The sequence below is a fragment of the Hyperolius riggenbachi genome, chromosome 6, assembly GCF_040937935.1.
Source record: "Hyperolius riggenbachi isolate aHypRig1 chromosome 6, aHypRig1.pri, whole genome shotgun sequence".
Taxonomy (NCBI): Eukaryota; Metazoa; Chordata; class Amphibia; order Anura; family Hyperoliidae; genus Hyperolius; species Hyperolius riggenbachi.
In genome coordinates, this window is record NC_090651.1 from 53,442,861 (window position 1) to 53,468,882 (window position 26,022).

Consider the following 26,022-nt stretch of genomic DNA (forward strand, 5'->3'; position numbering starts at 1 on the left):
TGACAGTATATGACAATAATGTCAGATCTGCATATGCTTGTTTAGGGTCTATGGCTAAAAGTGTTATGCTGGGAATACACGGTTCTGAATATACTCGATTCTGGCGCTCGATTCTGCGTCTGATCGTTTTGCCCGCTCGATTCTCTGATCTTCCGCTCATTTTTCTTATCTCTTTTCAATTAACTTCAATGGTGAATCGAGCAGCAAACTGATCGAACCGTGATCGGACATGTCTGAAATTATCTATCCAACCATCTTAATGGCTCAAAATCGAGCCGTCTATTCCCAGTATTAGAGGAGAGGCAGGCAGCTGGTATTGCTTAAAAGGAAATAAACATGGCAGCCTCCATATACCTCTCACTTCAGGTTTTCTATAAAGGACCACTATTATGAAAACTTTTAAAATTCAAAATGCAGGATTGTGCATATGTGTAAAATGTGCACTGAACTTGTTTTTCCTATGTCGCTGTCACTTACAGTAGGTAGTAGTAGAAATCTGACAGATTTGACAGGTTTTGGACTAGTCCATCTCCTCTTAGGGGAATGTCAGGGTTTTCTTTATTTTTAAAAGTACCACCCGAATGGAAGCCGTTTAGCAGGCCTGAAAGATTTACGGTTTTTAAACCAAAATCGCGATCAGCGGCATGACGATCTTGAGATCGTCAAAGCCACGGTTTTCCTGTGCAGCTATCTGTACCTGCTCTGCTCCGGCCCCTGCTCCTTTGCCACGTGGAGAGCCGCTGTGGAGTCCCGGCGAGCGTTGCCCAGCAACCCGCGTACATAGATTAACAGGTGGGCGAGCGGGCCTGAAAAAAAAAATACTTTCAAGCAAGTACCTGCCGCCTGGCCCTGTGGCTGTGACGGGTATGACAGGCGAGCGGAGCAGGCACTTGAATTACAGTGCATAGTCCTATCCAGACATTGGGGCAGTCAGTGTTCCTCGTACACTGCCCCGCCCCCCAATCATGTGGCCCGCTGTCCTCAGCAGGAAGGAGGAAGATGCTGCCGGTTTGTGCATGACCCAGACAGAGCTGCAGAGGACTCAGACCGCCTGCGGGTGTACAGAGGGACACTGCGTTCTTGGACCTGGCTGGATCATCAAGTTTGTAAGTGCAGTGTTCTCCCGAGGATCTTTGAGCCGGGTGCTGCACCCGGCTAGTTTTGGTGAGCACCCGGTTGTCATTGGCTCAGTTCCTCCTATGCTGTAAGCAGAGTTGTGCAGAGAAGTTGTGCATTCTCTTATCGCGTCCCACTCTGCTACTTCTTCATGCCACCCGGCTGGAAAAAAATTCTGGGGAGAACACTGAAGTGTTTGGTTTTTACCAAGCCTGCCCTGTCTACCTGTGCCTGAAAGGGAGGGGAGGGAGGAGGGCTGGTGGTTCAGCTGGAAAACGGAGGTGGGGTGGGTGGGAAGTCTTGGAACTGTATAGTCCGTTGTGAGGGGTGGAAGGGTAGGAACACAATTTGTTTGGGAATATTACAATTGTGAAAGGTTGAAGATAGGAAGACAATTATGGTTTTTGTGTGTATGTAGATAGACAATTGTGAGGGGAGGGGGATGCAGAATACGTACCTGGGTCTTTCTCCACCCCCATGCACACTTCTCAGGCCGCTCTGTCGTCTTGCCCAGTACGTTAGTCAGTCACGCTTCACTGCACTTGCTCGGCCTGACTGCGCACATGCCCCTTTCATGCTCCCGTGGCAGGAAGTGTTCTGTGCAGTTAGTACTGCAAAGGCGCAGAATGTTCCCGATCACAGGAGCGCAAGTGGGGTGTGTGCGACCAGGCGGCATGCGCAGTGAAGTGCAACTGACCACGACTGGGAAATGCACCAGGCAAGACGGGAGGGAGGACGGAGCCGCCTGGGAGAATGGTACACACTAAAGGAGGGATCTGGCTTTATACACTAAAGGGGATCTGGATTACTAACCTGTACTGGGGGCACCTATAGCTGGCTAACCTGTACTGGGGGCACCTATAGCTGGCTAACCTGTACTGGGGGCACCTATAGCTGGCTAACCTGTACTGGGGGCACCTATAGCTGGTTAACCTGTACTGGGGGCACCTATAGCTGGTTAACCTGTACTGGAGGCACCTATAGCTGGTTAACCTGTACTGGAGGCACCTATAGCTGGCTAACCTGTACTGGGGGCACCTATAGCTGGCTAACCTGTACTGGGGGCACCTATAGCTGGTTAACCTATACTGGGGCACTCATACTCACCATTGGAGTGCTGATCCATTGTTATTTATCAAAGATCGTGAATCGAATCGAAATTTCTGGCAGAAATCGTGCAATTCAATCTTTTTCTAAAATAGTTTAGGCCTACCGTTTAGTTCAACTGCCTAAATAGTGTATGAAGGAGTATGGAGGCTGGCTGGCATCTTAGTATAGACCCTTTACAGGGAATGCTTCTGTAAAACAAGGAGATACTGAGTAACCCCCTTGAGATGGATTAGTCCAATGCCTGTCAGATTTTAACAACCTACTGTAAGTGACAGCAACATAGGAGAAACATAGTTTATGGTACATTTTAGTCTGGAAGAAATGTACTTCTAAATATGATTTTTAAATTTTACACATTTTCGCAATAGTGGTCCTTTAAATGTAGCTTGCTGTCATCCCTCCCACCACCAAAGTCTCCCTTCTAGCCAAATGAGGCAATGGGTGGCTTCACTGATCAACAGTGAAGATGAGGATCACCACTACTGATGGTCACATCTAGAAGAACTCATGAGAAGCCTGTGATCAGTTTGGTCTGGTAATAGATATGCAAATCTCTGGTTTGCTAGTCAAGATCATGTGCTAAAGCAGGGTGTTATAACAACAAATCAGAGCTTTGCAAATCTATCAGCGGATCAAACAACATGCTTCTCCATGAGTTCTCCTAGACATCACTATTCATCACCCAGTTCACCAGTCTATACCTCTCAAGCTCCTGACTGTTCTTACAAAAGGGTGGATAGCCATTTGGGCTATTGTTATGATTTTATTTCAGACACCAATGATTTAGTAAGGATAGCAACATGTAAAGGAGGGCTGGACAAATTCCTAGTGTCAGGTAGACTGCTGCTAAAAATAAAAAACCTGAAGCCTAAATTGTGAGCTTTTCTCTAGAGCAGGCTTTCTCAACCCCCAGGGTTCCTTGAGTACTCTTAGCATTCCCCTAGCCCATGGGGCTGGAGGGGGGGGGATAATAGAGCACATTATAATAGTGGGTACGCTAAAACGAAACACTAAATTGGGGGTCAGAATAAGAATGAGCACATTAATAAAAAGCACTAAAAAAAAGGAGAAGCATAATGAAGGGTACATTAATAGAGGGTAGTGAAAAAAACAGCCACAGCTATTTTTAAAGACCATGCCTTCTGCAAAATGCAGGGGGTCCTCGAGATCCAAACATTATTTGAAAGGGTTTCTTGAGATCCAAAAATTATTTGCAGGGATCCTCCAAGGTAAAAAGGTTGAGGGCCCGTTTCCACTAGCGCGGAAACCGGGCCAAATTCAGAGAGTTTCCCCCGCAGGCAAACCGCGCGGGGAAACTCTGCCATAGGAAACTATGGCGCCTGCCTGCCGAATCGCTTACCTTAGCGATTCACCCGACATTGCCGTCAGTTTCCGTGCTGAGGCTGCGAATTCCATAGCTTCTGGGATTCAGTGCCACTGCGCGTCTCACAGCCGCGCACAGTGGCTAGTGGAAACGGGCCCCGAGAAAGGCTGCTCTAGAGATTAGCCTCCATGGATTTTTTTTTTTTAAATGCTTGAAAAAGTGCCTTCTTTTTATACATGCTTTAGGGCCCTTTTCCACTAGCGGAATCGCAAAATCGCAAACCGCTAGCGATTTTACAATCGCTAGGGTTTGCTAAATAACATAGGAATCGTGGTAGGGTATTTCCACTACCGCAATTCGTTTTTTGCCTGAAACGCGATTGCGGCGCGGAGCGATATTTGCCGCGATTTTGCTATGCAGCGCATAGCAAAATCGCGGCCGCAAACGTCGCGAAATCGCCGGTAATTTTTTACCTTTTGCGATTCAGCAGTCACTAGCGTTCAGCGTGAACGCTAGCGACTGCTAGTGGAAAAGGGCCCTTAGTGAAGCCTAGTGTAGACTATTATACACTAACAGTCTTCACGCATTAATAGGCATTTGGACACTTCTTTAATATGCCAACTCTGCCTGGACAGTGCAGGACCCCTTTATTTGGATGCAATTGAATACAGCCCCCTAAGAATAACATTAAAACACATTTAAACTAAAAAATGTCAGTTAAATATATCATATAGGAGGGATATTTGAGAAGTGAAATTAAGTTTATTGGATTTACAGAAGGTGCGCAAAATCTGTTTAAATAAAATTAGGCAGGTGCATAAATTTGGGCACTGTTGTAATTTTATTGATGCCAAAACCTTTATAACGAATTATTGGAACTCAAATTGGTTTGGTAAGCTCATCGACCCATGACCTACAAATACAGGTGAATCCAATTATGAGAAAGAGTATTTACTGGTGTCAATTGTAAGTTTCCTTCCTCTTTTAATTTTCTCTGAAGTGTAGCAACATGGGGGTCTCAAAACAACCCTTAAATTACCTGAAGACAAAGTTTGTTCACTATCATGGTTTAGTTCTAATTCGGTGCACTCCCTCCTCCCCTGTATGTGTTTGTCAGCATGCACACACACAGCTTATGCTGGTTTATGTGCATGGTGCACATGGATACATTACATTAGCTCCCTTGTGCGATTGGTAAGATGCACTATCTGTCCCAGGAGAGGACGTCAGGATGTGTGCTCCTAATCCATTGATAGGTTTGATGCAATGAATGTGTTTGCATGTCTGCACTATGCATGTTACAGGGCCAGAGTTAGGACACCTATGTTTACCTGGGTACTTCTGCGCAGTATAGGTGACTAAGCATATGAATGCATTCTTCTGTGAACTAAAACCCCGGCTTTTAACTTAGCTGTAGGGATAACAGTTGTGCCTGGATGAGTGAATCTGTGAATGCATTTGTTTGAACATTTGCATGTGAGAGTGTGAAGGGTTAATAGATTTTTGCTGTTTTCTAGCCACACCCCCTTCAGCAGCTGCCTTTCCTTAACTTATTTAATGTCCTAACTAGATGCGATGTGCCTGGATATATGTATTTTGTTCTTGTTACTGACCCCTGTGGCTAGGGTCTAATTCGGTGCACTCCCTCCTCCCCTGTATGTGTTTGTCAGCATGCACACAGCTTATGCTGGTGTATGTGCATGGTGCACATGGATACATTACGTTAGCTCCCTTGTGCGATTGGTAAGATGCACTATCTGTCCCAGGAGAGGACGTCAGGATGTGTGCTCCTAATCCATTGATAGGTTTGATGCAATGAATGTGTTTGCATTTCTGCACTATGCATGTTACAGGGCCAGAGTTAGGACACCTATGTTTACCTGGGTACTTCTGCGCAGTATAGGTGACTAAGCATAAGAATGCATTCTTCTGTGAACTAAAATCCCAGCTTTTAACTTAGCTGTAGGGATAACAGTTGTGCCTGGATGAGTGAATCTGTGAATGCATTTGTTTGAACATTTGCATGTGAGAGTGTGAAGGGTTACGGTAATAGATTTTTGCTGTTTTCTAGCCACACCCCCTTCAGTACCTCCCTTTCCTTAACTTATTTAATGTCCTAACTAGATGTGATGTGCCTGGATATATGTATTTTATTTTATCATGGTTTAGGGGAAGGATACAGAAAGCTGTCTCAGAGATTTAAGCTGTCTGTTTCCACAGTTAGGAACATATTGAGACCATAGGCTCAGTTCAAGTTAAGGCTCAAAGTGTCAGACCAAGAAAAATCTCGGATAAACAGAAGCGATTAATGGTAAGAACAATCAGAGTCAACCCACAGACCAGCACCAAAGACCTTCAACATCATCTTGCTGCAGATGGAGTCACTGTGCATCGTTCAACCATTCGGCGCACTTTACACAAGGAGATGCTGTATGCGAGAGTGATGCAGAGAAAGCCTTTTCTGTGCCCAGCACAAACAGAGCCGCTTGAGGTCTGCTAAAGCACATTTGGACAAGCCAGCTTAATTTTGGAATAAAGTGCTGTGGACTGATGATACTAAAATTGAGTTATTTTGGCATAACAAGGTGCAATATGTATAGAGGAAAAACAACACAGCATTCCAAGAAAACCACTTGCTATCTACAGTAAAATATGGTGGTGGTTCCATCATGATGTGGGGCTGTGTGGCCAGTGCAGGGACTGGGAATCTTGTCAAAGTTGAGAGACGCATGGATTCCACTCATTATCAGCAGATTCTGGAGACCAATGTCCAGGAATCAGTGACAACGCTGAAGCTGCGCTAGGGCTGGATGTTTCAACAAGACAACGACCTTAAACACTGCTCAAAATCTACTAAGGCATTCATGCAGAGGAACAAGTACATTCTGGAAAGGCCATCTCAGTCCCCAGACCTGAATATAATTGAAAATCTGTGGTGTGAGTTAAAGAGAGCTGTCCATGCTCGGAAGCCATCAAACCTGAATGAACTAGAGATGTTTTGTAAAGAGGAATGGTCCAAAATACCTTTAACCAGAATCCAGACCCTCATTGGAACCTACACGAAGCGTTTAGAGGCTGTAATTTCTGCAAAAGGAGTATCTACTAAATATTGATTCCATTTCTTTTTTGTGGTGCCCAAATTTATGTACCTGCCTAATTTTATTTAAACAATTATTGCACACTTTCTGTAAATCCAATAAACTTCATTTCACTTCTCAAATATCACTGTTTGTGTCTCCTATATGATATATTTAACTGACTTTTTATCGTAACAACCAACGATTTATACAGGAAAATCATGACTATTAACAAGGTTGCCCAGACTTTCGCATCCCACTGTATGTTTTGCTTGATAGTGGGATGAGTGTGTGCATTTTAATCGTAAGTGGCCCATCCATTCCATTAGGGTGTGCAACCAAATTAGATTCAGGGAATTGTTGACTAGCCCAATGAATGGAGGTTTATTACCCTGTTAAAGGCAGGGTGAGGGTGTATTGCTCAACTGAGGGAAGGGTTAAAGCCTGCTACCCAATAACAGGAAGGATGTAGATGTATTATCCAATTAGAACTGTAGTGAGGCTAGGATAAACAGTTAGGACTAGCTGTTCGCAAGTTGTCCATTTAGGAGTGGGAAGTGTGTTGCCCATGGGCTGGATGAGGATGTGTTGCCCGATTACTGCCCAAATGATTGCCAAAGCAGTGGTGGGTGATGGACACCCTAAGAAAACAAACACTAAGACAATGGGAGCCCAATAGCAAAATATGTCACTTGATTTGTGGAGGAAGCGGCTTCAAAGAAGAAATATACTAAGAAAGATGTGTTGTGTAAGGGGTTACCAACTACAATGAGCAGGTGGAGAACACAAGCCCATCTCCACTCGGGTACCTCCAGGAGTAGCCGGATGTAGGGTGGTTGCATTCTTAGTAACAAAAAAAAAAAAGAAAAAAGGAACAATCCCACAAGTGGTAAAACCACTGTGGACTATGACTTCCTCCCCTTTCTGAGGAGAGAGAGAGAGAGAGAGAGAGAGAGAGAGAGAGAGAGAGAGAGAGAGAGAGAGAGAGAGAGAGAGAGAGAGAGAGAGAGAGAGAGAGAGAGAGAGAGAGGTGGAGCGAACACATCAAAGGTGAAGAGGCACCCAGTAGGAATAAAACTAGGTTAAATCCAAAATAAAATCAAAGAAAATAAGAGGGGGCTTACCTCTCAGACGACAATCAAATTTAGAGAAAAAAAAAATCAGTTTATTTTGCACAGGCAATGTGTTTCGTGGGTAACGTGTTTCGTGGGTACATGCCCATTTCATCAGGTGCCTCCTGGTTTAGAGGCTGAAATTTTGCACTTTTACTGGCCTGATGAAGTGGGAATGTACTCATGAAACGCATTGCCTGTGCAAAATAAACTAAATTTTATTTTAGTTTTAACCTGGTTTGATTCCTACTGGGCGCCTCTTCACCTAGGAGGGGAGTGGGATGGGACGTTCCAAATTATGAGTGACGTGGGGGTGTGCTGCCCTGTCAGTGGTGGAGTGACCCCCTAAGTAAGGAAAGGTATAGGATGTGTTGATTCGTAAGGTAAATCATGGTGTGTGTGTTGCCCGGTAGGGGTGGAGTGACTCGCCTGGTTAGGAAAGGTATGCGATTCTTTTCCTGGTCATGGGTGGAGTGACCTGCTTAATTAGGGAAGGTAATGGGTGTATTGCCTATCATGGGTAGAGGGACCCGCCTGGTTGGGGCAGGCATGGGGTGTGTTGCCCAGTGAGGGGTGGAGTGAGCAGCCTGGTTAGGGCAGGTATGTGGTGTATTGCCCATTGAGGGCTAGAGTGACCCGCCTGGTTGGGGCAGGTATGGAGTGTGTTGCCCAGTAAAGGGGTGGAGTGACCCGCCTGGTTGGGGCAGGTATGGGGTGTGTTGCCCAGTGAGGGGTGGAGTAACCCGCCTGGTTGGGGCAGGTATGGGGTGTGTTGCCCAGTAAGGGATGGAGTGGCCCGCCTGGTTGGGGCAGGTATGGGGTGTGTTGCCCAGTAAGGGATGGAGTGGCCCGCCTGGTTGGGGCAGGTATGGGGTGTGTTGCCCTGTCAGGAATGGAGTTACCTGCCTGCTTGGGGCAGGTATGGGTGTGTTGCCCAGTGAGGGGTGGAGTGACCCGCCTGGTTGGGCAGGTATGGGGTGTGCTGCCCAGTGAGGGGTGGAGTAACCTGCCTGGTTGGGCAGGTATGGGGTGTGTTGCCCAGTAAGGGGTGGAGTAACCCGCCTGGTTGGGCAGGTATGGAGTGTGTTGCCCAGTAAGGGGTGGAGTGACCCGCCTGCTTGGGGCAGGTATGGGTGTGTTGCCCAGTGAGGGGTGGAGTGACCCGCCTGGTTGGGCAGGTATAGGGTGTGTAGCCCGTTTAGGGGCGGGGTGAGGAAGCTTCCCGCGCAGTCAGTCCCTGTATGATGCTATGGCAGATGTTGGCGCACCTGTGATGCGCAGATGTGGCGCGCAGGCCGGGTCCTGGTCATTCGGGTGTCGGGATAAAGTTAGCAGGGCGGGACCGGGCGGATGAGGCAACAAGTGCCCGGGCGGGAGGGCCGGAGCCGGGAATTTCCCGCTGGGGGGAGGGGTTCAAAACAAGCCTGATTTCAGATCCACACCCGAAACGGGTCACCGGACAAAATGTCCCGCCGAGTTTCCGTCTTACCTCCGCCATGTTCGCCGCACGGACGGGTCACATCGCGGGTCAGCGCAGAGCCCGGATGAAGGCGGAAGCGACCGGAGCTGTGACCGCCAGATGGTGCAGCCAATCGGAAAGCAGCGGAGGGCGGAGACTAGGGGAGGCGTGGCTTCCGCCAATCGGTGACCAGGAGGAGGCGGGGCTGCGGCGTTACCATAGTGACGAGCAACGCGTCTGAGAAGGCAAAGCGATGAGGGGGGAGATCGGCGGAACCGGCAACATGTCCGGCCCGACCCGGAGCAGAGCGCAGCCGGGGCCTAGCGTGTAAGTGTCACCCCAGAGGGGGGCTGTGCTGGGGTACCCCCATCCCCCATACATAACATACACAACACTGCATCAGCTCTGCGCTTACAGCATTGACAGCTGGAGGGAAGATCACTGCCTTTTCTTCAAGAAAAATGGGCAAATGTATGGCTCGCCACCGAGGCAAGCTAAAAGGGTGCCAAACATTTGGGCCATAGGCTGTAATGTGAATTAAAGGGGTTCTGTGGGGTGTAAAAAAAAATAAAAAATAATAATAATAATAAAAAATAAAAACGTCACTTGGGGCTTTCACTTTAAATGTATGCTATTCTGTCGGGTATGCTAAAGTGTTGCAACCACACAGTCACTGAAGCCTCCGCCGTTCGCCACCAGTGACCTGATAATTATTCGTCTAACTAGATGAACAGTACTGTGTCATCGGGAGCTTAAAGAAACTAAAGAAAACTTCGTACTGCGCAGTAAGCTCCTGATGACGCTTGTGGCTATGGCTGCACAGCCGCAGTACTATTCGTCTAGTTAAACGAATAATTATCAGGTCACCAGTGGCAAATGGCGGAGGCTTCAGTGACGGCGTGGGACTTAATAGCTGCAGGGAGCCGGTAGAAGCCCCAGGTAAGTGATGGTTTTTGGCTTTTTTACACCCTAAAGAGCCCCTTTAAGGCTCAGAGGGTAATTTGGATGCCTTCAAAAGATGGAGCCCAAATTACGGAAAAAAATTCAATTCGGCCAACAGCAATAGCCGGCAGCCGAATTGCATTGTTCCCCTAAGTCCATGGGAGCCTGGAGGGGGGATAGTAATTAGCGCAGCTGAGACTCTTGAAGAAGCAGGGTGAGCCGTTTTTCGTCTTCAACCTGCGCCGAAATTGCCGGTGCTGCTTTTGGATGTATGCCTTACCACTGAGGCAGGTAAAAAGGGTGCCGGTCATTTGGCCACCACCACGTAATGTAAATTATGGCTATAGCGGCACTCAGAGGGTAATTTGGGTTCCGGCAAAAGACTTTACAAGATTACGAGAAAACCAGTGCAATTCGCCCGCCAAATTGCATCTTTCCACTGAGTCCATGGTGGCCTGGAGGGGACATAGTAATTAATGCTTCCGGGACTTCTACAATAGCAGGGTGAGCCACCCTGCACCCAAATTTCCCAGTGCCCTTTTAGGTGGTATGCATTACCACCATCTTTGACACAGTATAAATTGTTATGACTAGAAGACGGGTCAGAGTATCTCCAAGGTGCAAGGTCTTGTGGGGGGTGCAGTTGTATTTATACCGGAGCTAGTCTAGTTGTGGCAACCCAGCGGGAAACCTCATAGATAAATGGCTGCTCACAACAATTTGGTTGTGACCACTAATTTGTAAGAAATAGAGGACCCAGCGAGAAACACTATCCGTGACATCGGCAGGAGAGTGACGCAATCTGCTATAGCAGCGAGTCTGTGTGGCACGAAAATTGAAATCGACGCCCTGGAAGGGGTCCCAAACAGGGCATGGATTTCAATTGTTCATAGAAGTAGACAGCTCTCTGTCAGTTGGATAGCAGTAGACAGCTCTCTGTCAGTTGGATAGCAGTAGACAGCTCTCTGTCAGTTGGATAGCAGTAGACAGCTCTCTGTCAGTTGGATAGCAGTAGACAGCTCTCTGTCAGTTGGATAGCAGTAGACAGCTCTCTGTCAGTTGGATAGCAGTAGACAGCTCTCTGTCAGTTGGATAGCAGTAGACAGCTCTCTGTCAGTTGGATAGCAGTAGACAGCTCTCTGTCAGTTGGATAGCAGTAGACAGCTCTCTGTCAGTTGGATAGCAGTAGACAGCTCTCTGTCAGTTGGATAGCAGTAGACAGCTCTCTGTCATTTGGATAGCAGTAGACAGCTCTCTGTCATTTGGATAGCAGTAGACAGCTCTCTGTCATTTGGTTAGCAGTAGACAGCCCTCTGTCATTTGGATAGCAGTAGACAGCCCTCTGTCAGTTGGATAGCAGTAGTCAGCCCTCTGTCAGTTGGATAGCAGTAGACAGCCCTCTGTCAGTTGGATAGCAGTAGACAGCCCTCTGTCAGTTGGATAGCAGTAGACAGCCCTCTGTCAGTTGGATAGCAGTAGACAGCCCTCTGTCAGTTGGATAGCAGTAGACAGCCCTCTGTCAGTTGGATAGCAGTAGACAGCCCTCTGTCAGTTGGATAGCAGTAGACAGCTCTCTGTCAGTTGGATAGCAGTAGACAGCTCTCTGTCAGTTGGATGGTAGTAGTTCTCTGTCGGTTGGATAGCAGTAGACAGCTCTCTGTCGGTTGGATAGCAGTAGACAGCTCTCTGTCAGTTGGATAGCAGTAGACAGCTCTCTGTCAGTTGGATAGCAGTAGACAGCTCTCTGTCAGTTGGATAGCAGTAGACAGCTCTCTGTCAGTTGGATAGCAGTAGACAGCTCTCTGTCAGTTGGATAGCAGTAGACAGCTCTCTGTCAGTTGGATAGCAGTAGACAGCTCTCTGTCAGTTGGATAGCAGTAGACAGCTCTCTGTCAGTTGGATAGCAGTAGACAGCTCTCTGTCAGTTGGATAGCAGTAGACAGCTCTCTGTCATTTGGTTAGCAGTAGACAGCCCTCTGTCAGTTGGATAGCAGTAGACAGCCCTCTGTCAGTTGGATAGCAGTAGACAGCCCTCTGTCAGTTGGATAGCAGTAGACAGCCCTCTGTCAGTTGGATAGCAGTAGACAGCCCTCTGTCAGTTGGATAGCAGTAGACAGCCCTCTGTCAGTTGGATAGCAGTAGACAGCTCTCTGTCAGTTGGATGGTAGTAGTTCTCTGTCGGTTGGATAGCAGTAGACAGCTCTCTGTCGGTTGGATAGCAGTAGACAGCTCTCTGTCAGTTGGATAGCAGTAGACAGCTCTCTGTCAGTTGGATAGCAGTAGACAGCTCTCTGTCAGTTGGATAGCAGTAGACAGCTCTCTGTCAGTTGGATAGCAGTAGACAGCTCTCTGTCAGTTGGATAGCAGTAGACAGCTCTCTGTCAGTTGGATAGCAGTAGACAGCTCTCTGTCAGTTGGATAGCAGTAGACAGCTCTCTGTCAGTTGGATAGCAGTAGACAGCTCTCTGTCAGTTGGATAGCAGTAGACAGCTCTCTGTCAGTTGGATAGCAGTAGACAGCTCTCTGTCAGTTGGATAGCAGTAGACAGCTCTCTGTCAGTTGGATAGCAGTAGACAGCTCTCTGTCATTTGGATAGCAGTAGACAGCTCTCTGTCATTTGGATAGCAGTAGACAGCTCTCTGTCATTTGGTTAGCAGTAGACAGCCCTCTGTCATTTGGATAGCAGTAGACAGCCCTCTGTCAGTTGGATAGCAGTAGACAGCCCTCTGTCAGTTGGATAGCAGTAGACAGCCCTCTGTCAGTTGGATAGCAGTAGACAGCCCTCTGTCAGTTGGATAGCAGTAGACAGCCCTCTGTCAGTTGGATAGCAGTAGACAGCCCTCTGTCAGTTGGATAGCAGTAGACAGCCCTCTGTCAGTTGGATAGCAGTAGACAGCCCTCTGTCAGTTGGATAGCAGTAGACAGCCCTCTGTCAGTTGGATAGCAGTAGACAGCCCTCTGTCAGTTGGATAGCAGTAGACAGCCCTCTGTCAGTTGGATAGCAGTAGACAGCCCTCTGTCAGTTGGATAGCAGTAGACAGCCCTCTGTCAGTTTGATAGTAGTAGACAACTCTGTCAGTTGGATAGTAGTAGACAGCTCTCTGTCATTTGGATAGCAGTAGACAGCTCTCTGTCATTTGGTTAGCAGTAGACAGCTCTCTGTCATTTGGATAGCAGTAGACAGCCCTCTGTCAGTTGGATAGCAGTAGACAGCCCTCTGTCAGTTGGATAGCAGTAGACAGCCCTCTGTCAGTTGGATAGCAGTAGACAGCCCTCTGTCAGTTGGATAGCAGTAGACAGCCCTCTGTCAGTTGGATAGCAGTAGACAGCCCTCTGTCAGTTGGATAGCAGTAGACAGCCCTCTGTCAGTTGGATAGCAGTAGACAGCCCTCTGTCAGTTGGATAGCAGTAGACAGCCCTCTGTCAGTTGGATAGCAGTAGACAGCCCTCTGTCAGTTGGATAGCAGTAGACAGCCCTCTGTCAGTTTGATAGTAGTAGACAGCTCTCTGTCAGTTGGATAGCAGTAGAAAGGACCGGCACCGCTGTCTTGTATCAAAGCTCTTTTAATAGCACCAAAGTGGCAGCAGTGACAGACTGCTGTTTCGGTTTACACCTTTATCAAACTGCTCAAAGCCATCAAGTTTGATAAAGGTGTCGGTCCTTTCTGTTTTATCTGGACTGCACTTCCCAGGAGGCACTGGGGAGAGACCTTCGGCACACTGCATACTCTTTTTTGGAAACGGTGCTCCCTCTCTTTTGTTTATGAGTTGGATAGCAGTAGACAGCTCTGAAATATATAAATACTATTTCCTATCTTAATAAATAAATAAAATGACATAATTTATTGAAATGCCTGATGTGACCGGGTATTATTGATCCATTGCTGTGTCTGTATTAGTCTTTCTAACACTAGGTTGCCTCTTAACCTCTTCTCTTTTGTATTCTTCCACTTTGCTTTTGAGCCCACTTAAACTTATGGTTCATGTGAGTTAAAACTCCTTTATGTGTTGATGTGTGTCTTGTGATGGTGTTCTTGTAATGTTATGTGTTCTTTATGCATGCTGCTTGTTATTTGAATGTGTTTGTGTGTCTACGGGCCGGATGCACGTAAGGGCATCAGTTGTGCTAAGCATTGCAGTTGTGCTATTAGCGTCATAACCGTTGCCACAGCAACGTGTGTTAACCCAGTTATGTGCACGACGCTGATAGAGTAACGGGGGTACTGGTGTTAGGGCCAGTAAAATTGCAGTGACAGTAAAATGACTTGCCTTTCATGTATCAGACCCTCTTTCACATAACTATAAGGGCCCATTCACACTACAAAGTAGCAAAACAGTAGCGCTTAGCACGGTAACATCACTGTACACTCCCACGATTCCCGACAATCGTGATCAGCGCTTGTTTAAAGAGACTCCGTAACAAAAATTGCATCCTGTTTTTTATCATCCTACGAGTTCCAAAAGCTATTCTAATGTGTTCTGGCTTACTGCAGCACTTTCTACTATCACAGTCTCTGTAATAAATCAATGTATCTTTCCCCTGTCAGACTTGTCAGCCTGTGTTTGGAAGGCTGCCAAGTTCTTCAGTGTTGTGGTTCTGCTATGAACTCCCCCTTCCAGGCCCCTCTATGCACACTGCCTGTGTATTATTTAGATTAGAGCAGCTTCTCTCTTCTCTCTTATCTTTTACAAGCTGAATAAATCCTCCTCTGAGCTGGCTGGGCTTTCACATACTGAGGAAATTCAGACAAGGGCAAAGCTGTTTGCAGGAAGAAAAGAGCAGCCTGAAACTTCAGTGCATGAGAGATGCAGGGGGAAAGAAACACACAAATGATCTCTTGAGATTCAAAAGGAATGCTGTATACAGCCTGCTTGTGTATGGATGTATTTTCTATGTGTGGACATACTGTACATAAACCTACTTCCTGTTTTGGTGGCCATTTTGTTTGTTTATAAACAAACTTTTTAAAACTGTTTTTAACCACTTTTAATGCGGCGGGGAGCGGCGAAATTGTGACAGAGGGTAATAGGAGATGTCCCCTAACGCACTGGTATGTTTACTTTTGTGCGATTTTAACAATACAGATTCTCTTTAAGCACTGTACCACGATCTCTTGAGAATCGCAGCAAAATGCTGCAGGTGACATGTTTTGCGATTGCCATTAATCGGGAAATGCCCACCATCGGCGGAAATTGCGCCAGTGAGATCACCGCCATAGGGTTATAATTGCGCTTTAAAACGCGATAGTGTTTTGGCGATTAGCGGGAATCGCCTGCTAATTGCCGTAGTGTAAATGAGCCCTTAGATCTTCTACGAAGGGGTGGAATCTCCTTCACTCCTTATAATCTGCTTTCTTTTTTTAACATCTATGAAAGCTTTTATACAACTAATAATAGACGTGTTAATTTAAGCTTTATCCAGTATAAGAAGTTGAGTGTACTTTTTCAGCATCTTAAAGAGGAACTCCAGTGAAAATAATGTAATAAAAAAAAGAATAATAATAATAATAATGTATAAATGATTGTCAGTGTTTTCCCATTGTAAAAGCTTTCCTCTGATTTACATTCTGGCATTTATCACATGGTGACATTTTTACTGCTGGCAGGTGATGTCACTGGAAGTAGCTGCTGCTTGCTTTTTTTGGCAGTTGGAAACAGCTGTAAATAGCTATTTCCCACAATGTAATGAGGTTCACAGACAGGAAACTGCCAGGACCATGGTCCTCAGAGTTTCCTGTGGGAGGGGTTTCACCACAATATCAGCCATATAGAGCCTCCTGATGATCCGTTTGTGAAAGGGAATAGATTTCTCGTGTAAAAGGGGTATCGCTACTGATTGGGATATGGTTTCTCTTTAAAAGTGGCCATACATCAGGTGTCATGGCCGCTGATCAACCATCTAATTCAATGATTATTATCGAATCAGATGAAAATCAGTGCCGCCAAGAGCATGACCGATCGACGATGCAACACATTTTGGGCCAAAATTGGTCCCATGTATCTTTCAAATATGCTGCAAGATGTAGGGCTAACTTTCTTGATCGGGTGAACAGCGGTAACAGCATTGCAATATTGGGACAAGCACCAAATGTAATGCAACCCCCCGCGCTGTCCTTCCTAATGTACCATCCCCCCCACCTCCGATGCCCAGTGCAGTATTCTTTATCTGTCCGTGTCCGCCACTGGCTCTGTCTTCATGCACGCGCTTCACGTGGTTGTGATGTCACAGACACGATTACGCTGGCAACAACGTGGGGCGCATGTATAAAGACGGAGCCAGCCGGGAACACGGACTGGTAAAGTATTCTGCACTGAGCATCAAGGGGGGCGTGGGAGGAGTAAGGCAGCGTCACAAGGCCAATTCCCAAGAGATTTCATGCTGAAATTGATCAGAAAACAGCCTGCAGGGTGTACGCAGGCAACACATCTCTCTCTGATCAGAGAGAGTTCTTGTCTGTTGATCTGCCCATACATCTTCTGAGGTGATCTGCCCATACATCTTCTGAGGTGATCTGCCCATACATCTTCTGAGGTGATCTGCCCATACATCTTCTGAGGTGATCTGCCCATACATCTTCTGAGGTGATCTGCCCATACATCTTCTGAGGTGATCTGCCCATACATCTTCTGAGGTGAGATCTGCCCATACATCGTCTGAGGTGATCTGCCCATACATCGTCTGAGGTGATCTGCCCATACATCGTCTGAGGTGATCTGCCCATACATCTTCTGAGGTGAGATCTGCCCATACATCTTCTGAGGTGAGATCTGCCCATACATCGTCTGAGGTGATCTGCCCATACATCGTCTGAGGTGATCTGCCCATACATCGTCTGAGGTGATCTGCCCATACATCGTCTGAGGTGATCTGCCCATACATCGTCTGAGGTGATCTGCCCATACATCGTCTGAGGTGATCTGCCCATACATCGTCTGAGGTGATCTGCCCATACATCTTCTGAGGTGATCTGCCCATACATCTTCTGAGGTGATCTGCCCATACATCGTCTGAGGTGATCTGCCCATACATCTTCTGAGGTGATCTGCCCATACATCTTCTGAGGTGATCTGCCCATACATCTTCTAATGTATGGGCACCTTAACGGACAACTGAAGAGAGAGGTATATGAAGGCTGCCATGTTTATTTCCTTTTAAGCAATACCAGTTGCTTGGCTGTCCTGTGCTGATCCTCTACCTCTAATACTTTCACCCATAGACTCCGAACAAGCATGCAGCAGATCAGGTGTTTCTGACATTGTCAGATCTGACAGATTAGCTGCATGCTTGTTTCTGGTGTTATTCAGACACTACTGCAGCCACATAGATTTTATTATAGATTTTAATCTAACTTTAATTAGAGGTCTTTATATTTTAACATATTGGTGATTGACGCATGTGTTATTTTCCCCTGGCTGTCCTTATGTTTTTAATTGTTTTTAGACTTTTTGTTTATGGTGCCTCAATAAAGATTTATTACTGTTTAATACATTTCAGAGCTGACTGGGCTTCTCTTTCATGTATATATTATGACCCTCATGCAGATGATCTTTACTTGTTTGATATGTAAGTAGGGCTGCCAGGCAACTGGTATTGTTTAAAGGAAATTAACCATGGCAGCCTCCATAGTCTTCTCACTTCAGTTGTCCTTTAAGGATGCCTGAAGTGACATGTAACATAAGATAAACACATGTTCAATGTGTACATTTCAAGTACTGCTTAGATCTAGGCTGTGTTCCTTTTTTCAGAGCTTAAAGAGCACTTTCTCTGCATTTGGGTTTGAGTCAGACTGTAAAGTCATGTTACGCTTTACTAAATCCAGAGTGTGTACCGGTGTACCCCATCCTTTTTTAATGATCCAACACACTTCTTACCTTCGGATCATAATCTGCTCCAATGTGTGTTGCTCCATCATCCGTCCTTTCTGACCGATAGCAACAGATGCTTCCCTCTGATATAGCAGAGCAGGGTGTCTGTACAACGCTCAGCCCCTGAACTGTTTCCGCGGGATCAATTCCCAATCATTTTGGACGACAACAATTGTGTCTTCACGTACCAGTGGTGCTGATGGGAAGAGAGCAAAGTGTACCTAATAAAGTGGGGGAGGGCTCAGTGGAGGCAGAAATTAAGATTCTGCATTAAAGGACTACAATTGTGAACACTTAAAAAATGTAAAATACATGAAATCACATAAATAAAAATGTTTCGCCCAGAGTAAAATCTGCTATAAATTACTTTTCTCCTATGTTGCTGTGACTTACAGTAGGTATTAGAAATGTGACAGAACTGACAGGCTTTGGACTAGTCAATCTCATCATGGGGAATTCTCAGTTTTCTTTATCTTCAAAAGCACTTAGTGAACGGCAATTGCTCAGTCCAACTGCCAGATTAGTGTGCAAATGGGTAAGGGAGGCAGCCTGCATCTTTATATAAATCCTTTCTATTGAGTGCTTATGTAAAGAATAAATGTAATACTGAGAATCCCCCATGAAGCGACGTTCCATCTGATTTCAACTAACTACTGTGACAGCAACATAGGAGAAAAGTAATTTATGGCTCATTTTACAATAGAAGAAATGTACTTCTTAGAGCCCTTTTACATAAGCAGTTGATAAGTTTAGGCAGTGAAAAGCCTCTCAAACTGACAACTGCTTGCTGCTGCCTGGTAACTGCTTGCTGCTGCCTGGTAACTGCTAGATGCTGCTTGGCAACTTCTCACTGAGCGCGTAGTTCAACTTCCCATGTGAAAGGGCCCTAATTTGTATGTGTTTACACATATTTTAAATTTTACAATTTTTCGCGATAGTGGCTCTAACTATCCCTAAGAGTAGCGTTACTTTATTTTAACCAAAAATACCATGATCCTCTGCTCCAAAGCAACAGTTAGACAGATATGAATTTGTAAGTGCCACCACCACAACCCATGATCAACAGCTCCAGCCACCCTTCTCCACTATCCCATTGATTTTAGCCTTCTTTACTCAACCCTATTCCCATGCTAAATATGTAGCCACAGAGGAGAAGATGGAGACAGTCTTCTGCCATTTTGCTTTCAGAGAGTATTCATACCGTAATTGGGGTCAGACAGCACAGGAAAGAAAATGGATACAGTAGCATGTGCACTATAGATGTGCTCTCTAATAAACAGTGTGCAATAAAAGACTGCTGGATTTCAAGCTTTCTCTAGAAAACATACCGTATTTTTCAGACTATAAGACGCTCCTGGCTATAAGACGCATCTAGTTTTAACGGACAAAAACCAAGGGAAAAAATGCTGTATATACTAAACCTGGTGCGTCCATGGTGAAGGGGCATCTTGTGGCTTATGCCCCCTTTGTCCCCTTGTACCTCTTGTGTCCCCAATGTGTCCGCCTCTGTCCTTCTTGTGTCCACCTCTATGCCCCTTTGTGTCCCCCTTGTGTCCTCGTGTGTCTCCCATGTGTCTGCCTCTGTCCTTGTGTCCTCCTCTATGCCACTTTGTGTCCTCCTGTGTCCCCCATGTGTCTGCCTCTGTCCTCCTTGTGTCCTCCTCTATGCCCCTTTGTGTCCTCAGTTTGTCCCCCTGTTTCCTCCTTTGCATGGGCACAGTACAGGGAGTCCTAACATTGCAGGGGGTTGGAGGTTCGTATTGGCAGGACTTCACAAGTCAGGAACTCCCTGTATTTAGACTATAAGAAGCAGTGACTTCCCCCCCCCCCCCCTTTTGGGGGAGAAAAAGTGAGTCTTATATTAGTCCAAAAAAATATAGTATTTACTACATTCCTGTTTCTCTGCCTGGTGTACAATAAAGTTGCAATGACAAAATCTTAAAAATTGAATGTGAAGTGGAGATGAACCTAGTTGCGCTAACCGACTTTGCCATTCTTTCTCTCCTCAGGCCTAAAATGGCTTCACATGTGAAGAAAATTATCAACCTCTCCAGTTTTGTCACACAAAGCAGAGCAAACCGGAGCATGATGGGGATGTCCAGCAGGAGGAGCATCAGTCTGCATGTGGACAGCAAAAACATGGATAAGAGTTCCGTGTCCAGCGGGAAACAGACTGTGCCGGTCAGTGAGCAGGAGGGACTCTGTTCTGTGCTGGTTGTCAGCTGTTGTTTTCCACAACCCCTATAGCATGGAGACTGCCAGCTTGATCTAAAAGAAATGATATAAAAATGTGCTAATTATGCTTAAAGTGACAGTGAAGCGAAAAAAAAGTATGATATAATGAATTGTATGTGTAGTACGGATAATTAATTCAACGTTAGTAGCAAAGAAAAGAGTCCCATTATTATTTTCAGTTATACAGCTTTTTTTTTACATAACATTGCATCATTCGGTCATATTTGCAATTACAAACCACACTTTGTATTTTAAACTATGAAACAGAGCAGAGCTAATGACCCTTTGAACTTCCCTGCAGTAAAACCTTAACGGAAGCTGCCTTGCACTTTTTCTTTAATGTATAAGTGCTTCAGAAAATAGGACCGTCTCTAAACCAAGTTGGATTGAAGAGTTTAGAGAAGCTCTTTTGCATGGATAACAACTGAAGTTTCTTAACTCTTCCTGTACTGGAAACAATATGAGACTGCCAATCTCTTAGCAATTTTCTTTCTGCCTGTGGCAAACTTATAGGAATGCAAACACTTCCCCCCCCCCCCCCCCTTCATTTTGGAATGATCGCACAGCACCCGACAATTTACTCTGCTTCATTTAATGTTCTCACATGACATGCTGCAGCTCACCACTGGATGGCTGTGAGTCTGTGACAAACTGCTCACCCTCAGCCACTCCATCGCTCCTTAGTCAGGACAGCAGTGCTACCTCCTCCCTTGTGTCGTGCAAGTCAATTAAAATACTGCTGCCCCCCTCCTCACTCCCTGTCAGACTCCTCACACAGCACAACAAGCTGCTTTTCCCCAATGATGACCTCTTCAACCCGCTCTCCTCTGGCTTCTCCTCCTACTCCTGACTGCATGTTGTTAGTTTAAACACACAGTACAAAAATGCTGCCCCAGTAATTTCTGCGCCTGATGCAAATGTTTCACCTTGCTTCATGAGAGAGCCGGCCCTGATGGTGCGTAAAGTCTTATTAAAGATGAGCACAGCATAATGCACTGCATATAATGTATTGCACAACACTTTTTTTCTCATCATGCGGTAGGACTTTATGCATGTTATTCTGCATACCACAGTTTAGTGAATATACCTGGAAGTGAGGTAAATTCTCCCAGATAGAGAATCCCCCATGAGGAGACAGGGCTGTGGAGCCGGTACAAAAATCATATGACTCCGACTCCTCAGTTTATGAAACCAGACTCCGACTCCAGGTACCTAAAATCACTTTGTCTCAGACTACTTAGTCTAATTTTTACAAAGGCTATGGATTTGGTTCAAAAATCATCCGACTCCAACTCCTCAGTTTCTTGGAACCACAGACTCCTCGACTCAGACTCCACAGCCCCGTAAGGAGGTGGACTAGTCCAAAATCTGTTAAGAGGTTTAGAGCAGTCTGATTTTTGAAACCTACTGTGAAAGTGACAGCCAGGGGTGCTCGAATGTACCAAAATTCGCTTCGGGTACATTTAAATTCGGGTCCAAGTAAAATTCGGATTCGGAAAAATTCGAATTCGGGTGCAATCTCAAAATTCGAATTTGGTTCGGATTCCATTACTAAAATTCGGCACAAAATTCGTGTTCGAAAATTCGACTGTGTTTTTGCAAAAAATCAACCTCCTCCTCCCCCTAGCATGTAGCAATATGATCAATCCAATAGAAAAAGTAGCATGATTAAGGATTTGTACTTTTTCAAAAGCCAGCTTACATACCTTGGCTGGGAATTGAACCCAGGTCTCAGTGTGTAGTAGGTATCTGTCTTACCCCCTAGACCACCAACCACACTACATGCTAAAGCTGGCCTAGCATGTACCATTATGATCAATCCAATAGAAAAAGTAGCATGATTAAGGATTTGTACTTTTTCAAAAGCCAGCTTACATACCATGGCTGGGAATTGAACCCAGGTCTCAGTGTGTAGTAGATATCTGAGGTATCTGACTTACCCCCTAGACCAGGGGTCCCCAACCACTGGGCCGCGGCACACTGCCGGTACGTTGGCAGTTTCCAGCTGGGCCGCGGCGGGTCTGTCATCTTGCCCCCTGATTCCCCCCCCCCCCCCCCCCCCCCCGCGGCTGCCGCTTCTGTTACTTTATGAGCGGGCGGCCGCTTCCGGATTCCCCATGCGCCGCTCTCATTCATGCAGTACTATCTCCTCCTTTAACAGCAACGCGTCTTGCGTCTGCTGTAAGAAGGGAAGGAGGCGGGGCAGCGGTTCCCATGGTAGCGGCGATGCATATCGCCGCTACAGGAAGCCGCTGCCCCGTCTCCTTCCCTCCTTACAGCAGACGCAAGATGCGCTGCTGTTATAGGAGGAGATAGTACTGCATGAATGAGAGCGGCGCATGGGGAATCCGGAAGCGGCCACGCGCCCGCTCATAAGGTAACAGAAGCGGCGGCCGCGGGGCACCACCTACGCATACTGGGCACTTTACTAGCCATGCTGGGGCACTATACTAGCTATAGCTGGGCACTATACTAGCAATGCTGGGCACTATACTAGCCATGCTGGGCACTATACTAGCTATAGCTGCGCACTATACTAGCCATGCTGGTCACTATACTAGCCATGCTGGGGCACTATACTAGCTATAGCTGGGCACTATACTAGCTATAGCTGGGCACTATACTAGCTATAGCTGGGCACTGTACTAGCCATGCTGGGCACTATACTAGCCATGCTGGGCACTATACTAGCCATGCTGGGCACTATACTAGCCATGCTGGGACACTATACTAGCCATGCTGGGCACTATACTAGCCATACTGGGCACTATACTAGCTATAGCTGGGCACTGTACTAGCCATGCTGGGCACTATACTAGCCATGCTGGGACACTATACTGGCCATGCTGGGCACTATACTAGCCATACTGGGCACTATACTAGCCATACTGGGCACTATACTAGCCATGCTGGGACACTATACTAGCCATGCTGGGCACTATACTAGCTATAGCTGGGCACTGTACTAGCCATGCTGGGGCACTATACTAGCCATGCTGGGGCACTATACTAGCCATGCTGGGACACTATACTAGCCATACTGGGCACTATACTAGCTATACTGGGGTAACTATACTAGCCTAGCCATACTGGGGCACTATACTGGGCACTTTACGAGCTATACTGGGGCACTACCTACCCATACTGGACACTATATTAGCTATACTGGGCGCTATACTAGGGCACTACCGACCCATACTGGGACTATACTAGCTATACTGCACCCCAGCCCCCCCCCCCCCCCCCCCCCGTAACCCGCTGCGCACAATACTGTCCACTAGGTCGCGCGCGCAATAACCCCCCTTCCCCGTCCCCCGGGCCTCGGAGAAAAATTTGGTCAGTAAGTGGTCCCTGGTCCCTGGGCCGGAAAAGGTTGGGGACCCCTGCCCTAGACCACCAACCGCACTACATGCTGAAGCCAGCCTAGCATGTACCATTATGATCAATCCAATAGAAAAAGTAGCATGATTAAGGATTTGTACTTTTTCAAAAGCCAGCTTACATACCATGGCTGGGATTTGAACCCAGGTCTCAGTGTGTAGTAGGTATCTGTCTTACCCCCTAGACCACCAACCACACTACATGCTAAAGCTGGCCTAGCATGTACCATTATGATCAATCCAATAGAAAAAGTAGCATGATTAAGGATTTGTACTTTTTCAAAAGCCAGCTTACATACCTTGACTGGGAATTGAACCCAGGTCTCAGTGTGTAGTAGGTATTAGAGATGGGCCGAACCTCCGATTTTAGGTTCGCGAACCCTGTTCGCGAACTGCCGCAGAAGGTTCGGTTCGCAGGAACTTCCGCGAACCGCAATAGACTTCAATAGGGAGGCGAACATTGAAAACTAGAAACATTTCTGCTGGCCAGAAAAGTGATGGAAAAGATGTTTCAAGGTGTCTAACACCTGAGATCTTTCAGTGACTACATGAGGGGGAAAAAAATTTACAAAAATACCTGCGCCGCCCAGGGGAAAGAGGAGAGGGAGGGAAGGGAAAGGAGGTGGAAAATCGCTGCGGAGGGGGGCTTTGAGGAGCCAACCCACCCACCCCCCCCCCTTCCCCCGCTGATTGCAAATAGCTGGCACCGATCAGAGCCCCCCTGCAGGACATTCCCCTAGTGGGGAAAAAAGGGGGGAAGTCTGGTCGCCCTGGCTGTCTGCTGTGGGCTGGAGAGCCCACGCTGCACAGATCAGCGCAAACAAGGCCGGACTTATGAGGCCACAAGAATGAAAAAAGTTAAAATACCATTTCATAATCCAGATCCATGGAGGATGCCATCTGCGCCCTCCCGTTCATTCCGCCATGGCACCCGCAGTAATAACGGCCCCGGTCGGGTCCCAACCCCTCCAAACGGGTCGGGTTCTTATTCCCCCCTCAATATGGCCGCCACAGATTGCCGCGGCTGCGCAGTCGCATAGACGTAACTGCGGCTGCACAGCTCTAGGGCCTCCTCCCGATGCGTCCGATGTATGCACGCATATTGATGACGCGGCAGGAGGAGGTCCTAGAGCTGCACAGCTGCAATCGCGCCTATGCAGACTGCACAGCAGCGGCAATCTGTGGCGGTCATATTGAGGGGGGAATGAGAACCCGACCCGTTTGGAGGGTATTACTGCGGGAGCCATGGGGGAATGAACGGGAGGGCGCGGATGGCGTCCTCCATGGATCTGGATTATGAAAAGGTATTTTACTTTTTCACATTTGTGGCCTCGGAAGTCCGTTAAATATTGTTTCCTGCTATCTTTTTAACATATCCTGCAAATTTGGTGTTGCTAGGATGTAAGGGGCCTTTGCTATTAACTGCTAAAGTCGGCGGGTGATGATAACCAACCAGAATTATAGGGGTGCAAAAGTGCTGAATTCTGCCATAGGCTTCCATTAGGCTCCCTATTTCACTTTCAAAAATCTCACACCATTTCAAAGGGCAATGGCTCAGCAGTACCAAATTTTCTAGCATTGTAGGGACTCTTAGGGGGATCATGACTGGTGAGTTTCGGGCCCCTAGGCCAAAGAGGTCATAGCCTTGGGTCACAAAAACCTGTTTATTTGGGCAATGTCAATGGTGGAAATTCTGACGAACATAAGTCGCAGCCATGGCCGTTAGCAACGTCTGAACCTCACGACATGTCTCATGCAGGTAGAAGGCATATTGTTATACTTGGAATCCAAAGATGGGTTCCCTACATCTCTGCAAACTAGAGTTACAAGGGTGCAAAAGTGGTAAAATTCCCCATAGGCTTTTATTGGGCCTCCTATTTACCGTTCCAAAATCTCACACCATTTCAAAGGGCAATGGCTCAGCAGTACCAAATTTTCTAGCATTGAAGGGACTCTTAGGGGGATCATGACTGGTGAGTTTCGGGCCCCTAGGCCAAAGAGGTCATAGCCTTGGGTCACAAAAACCTAATCATGCTACTTTTTCTATTGCTACTTTTTCTATTGGATTGATCATAATGGTACATGCTAGGCCAGCTTTAGCATGTAGTGTGGTTGGTGGTCTAGGGGGTAAGTCAGATACCTCAGATACCTACTACACACTGAGACCTGGGTTCAATTCCCAGCCAAGGTATGTAAGCTGGCTTTTGAAAAAGTACAAATCCTTAATCATGCTACTTTTTCTATTGTATTGATCATAATGGTACATGCTAGGCCAGCTTTAGCATGTAGTGTGGTTGGTGGTCTAGGGGGTAAGACAGATACCTACTATACACTGAGACCTGGGTTCAAATCCCAGCCATGGTATGTAAGCTGGCTTTTGAAAAAGTACAAATCCTTAATC

The 26,022-nt window shown here is 46.6% G+C and overlaps 2 protein-coding genes across 5 annotated transcripts in view; one reads left to right on the forward strand and one right to left on the reverse strand.

The window, feature by feature from the left end:
- Nucleotides 1-9,338, reverse strand: part of MIER1 (MIER1 transcriptional regulator) — an 80,833-nt gene extending 71,495 nt beyond the window's left edge. For all 3 annotated transcript variants that reach the window (XM_068239276.1, XM_068239275.1, XM_068239274.1), the window contains exon 1: nucleotides 9,229-9,338. In XM_068239276.1, coding sequence (XP_068095377.1) covers nucleotides 9,229-9,237 — 9 coding nt within the window. In that variant the 5' untranslated portion in view covers nucleotides 9,238-9,338. The remainder of the gene's footprint in view (nucleotides 1-9,228) is intronic.
- A 50-nt stretch (nucleotides 9,339-9,388) lies between these two features.
- DNAI4 (dynein axonemal intermediate chain 4) overlaps nucleotides 9,389-26,022 on the forward strand; it is a 56,587-nt gene continuing 39,953 nt past the window's right edge. For both annotated transcript variants that reach the window (XM_068239272.1, XM_068239273.1), the window contains exons 1-2: nucleotides 9,389-9,525; nucleotides 20,016-20,187. In XM_068239272.1, coding sequence (XP_068095373.1) covers nucleotides 9,452-9,525; nucleotides 20,016-20,187 — 246 coding nt within the window. In that variant the 5' untranslated portion in view covers nucleotides 9,389-9,451. The remainder of the gene's footprint in view (nucleotides 9,526-20,015; nucleotides 20,188-26,022) is intronic.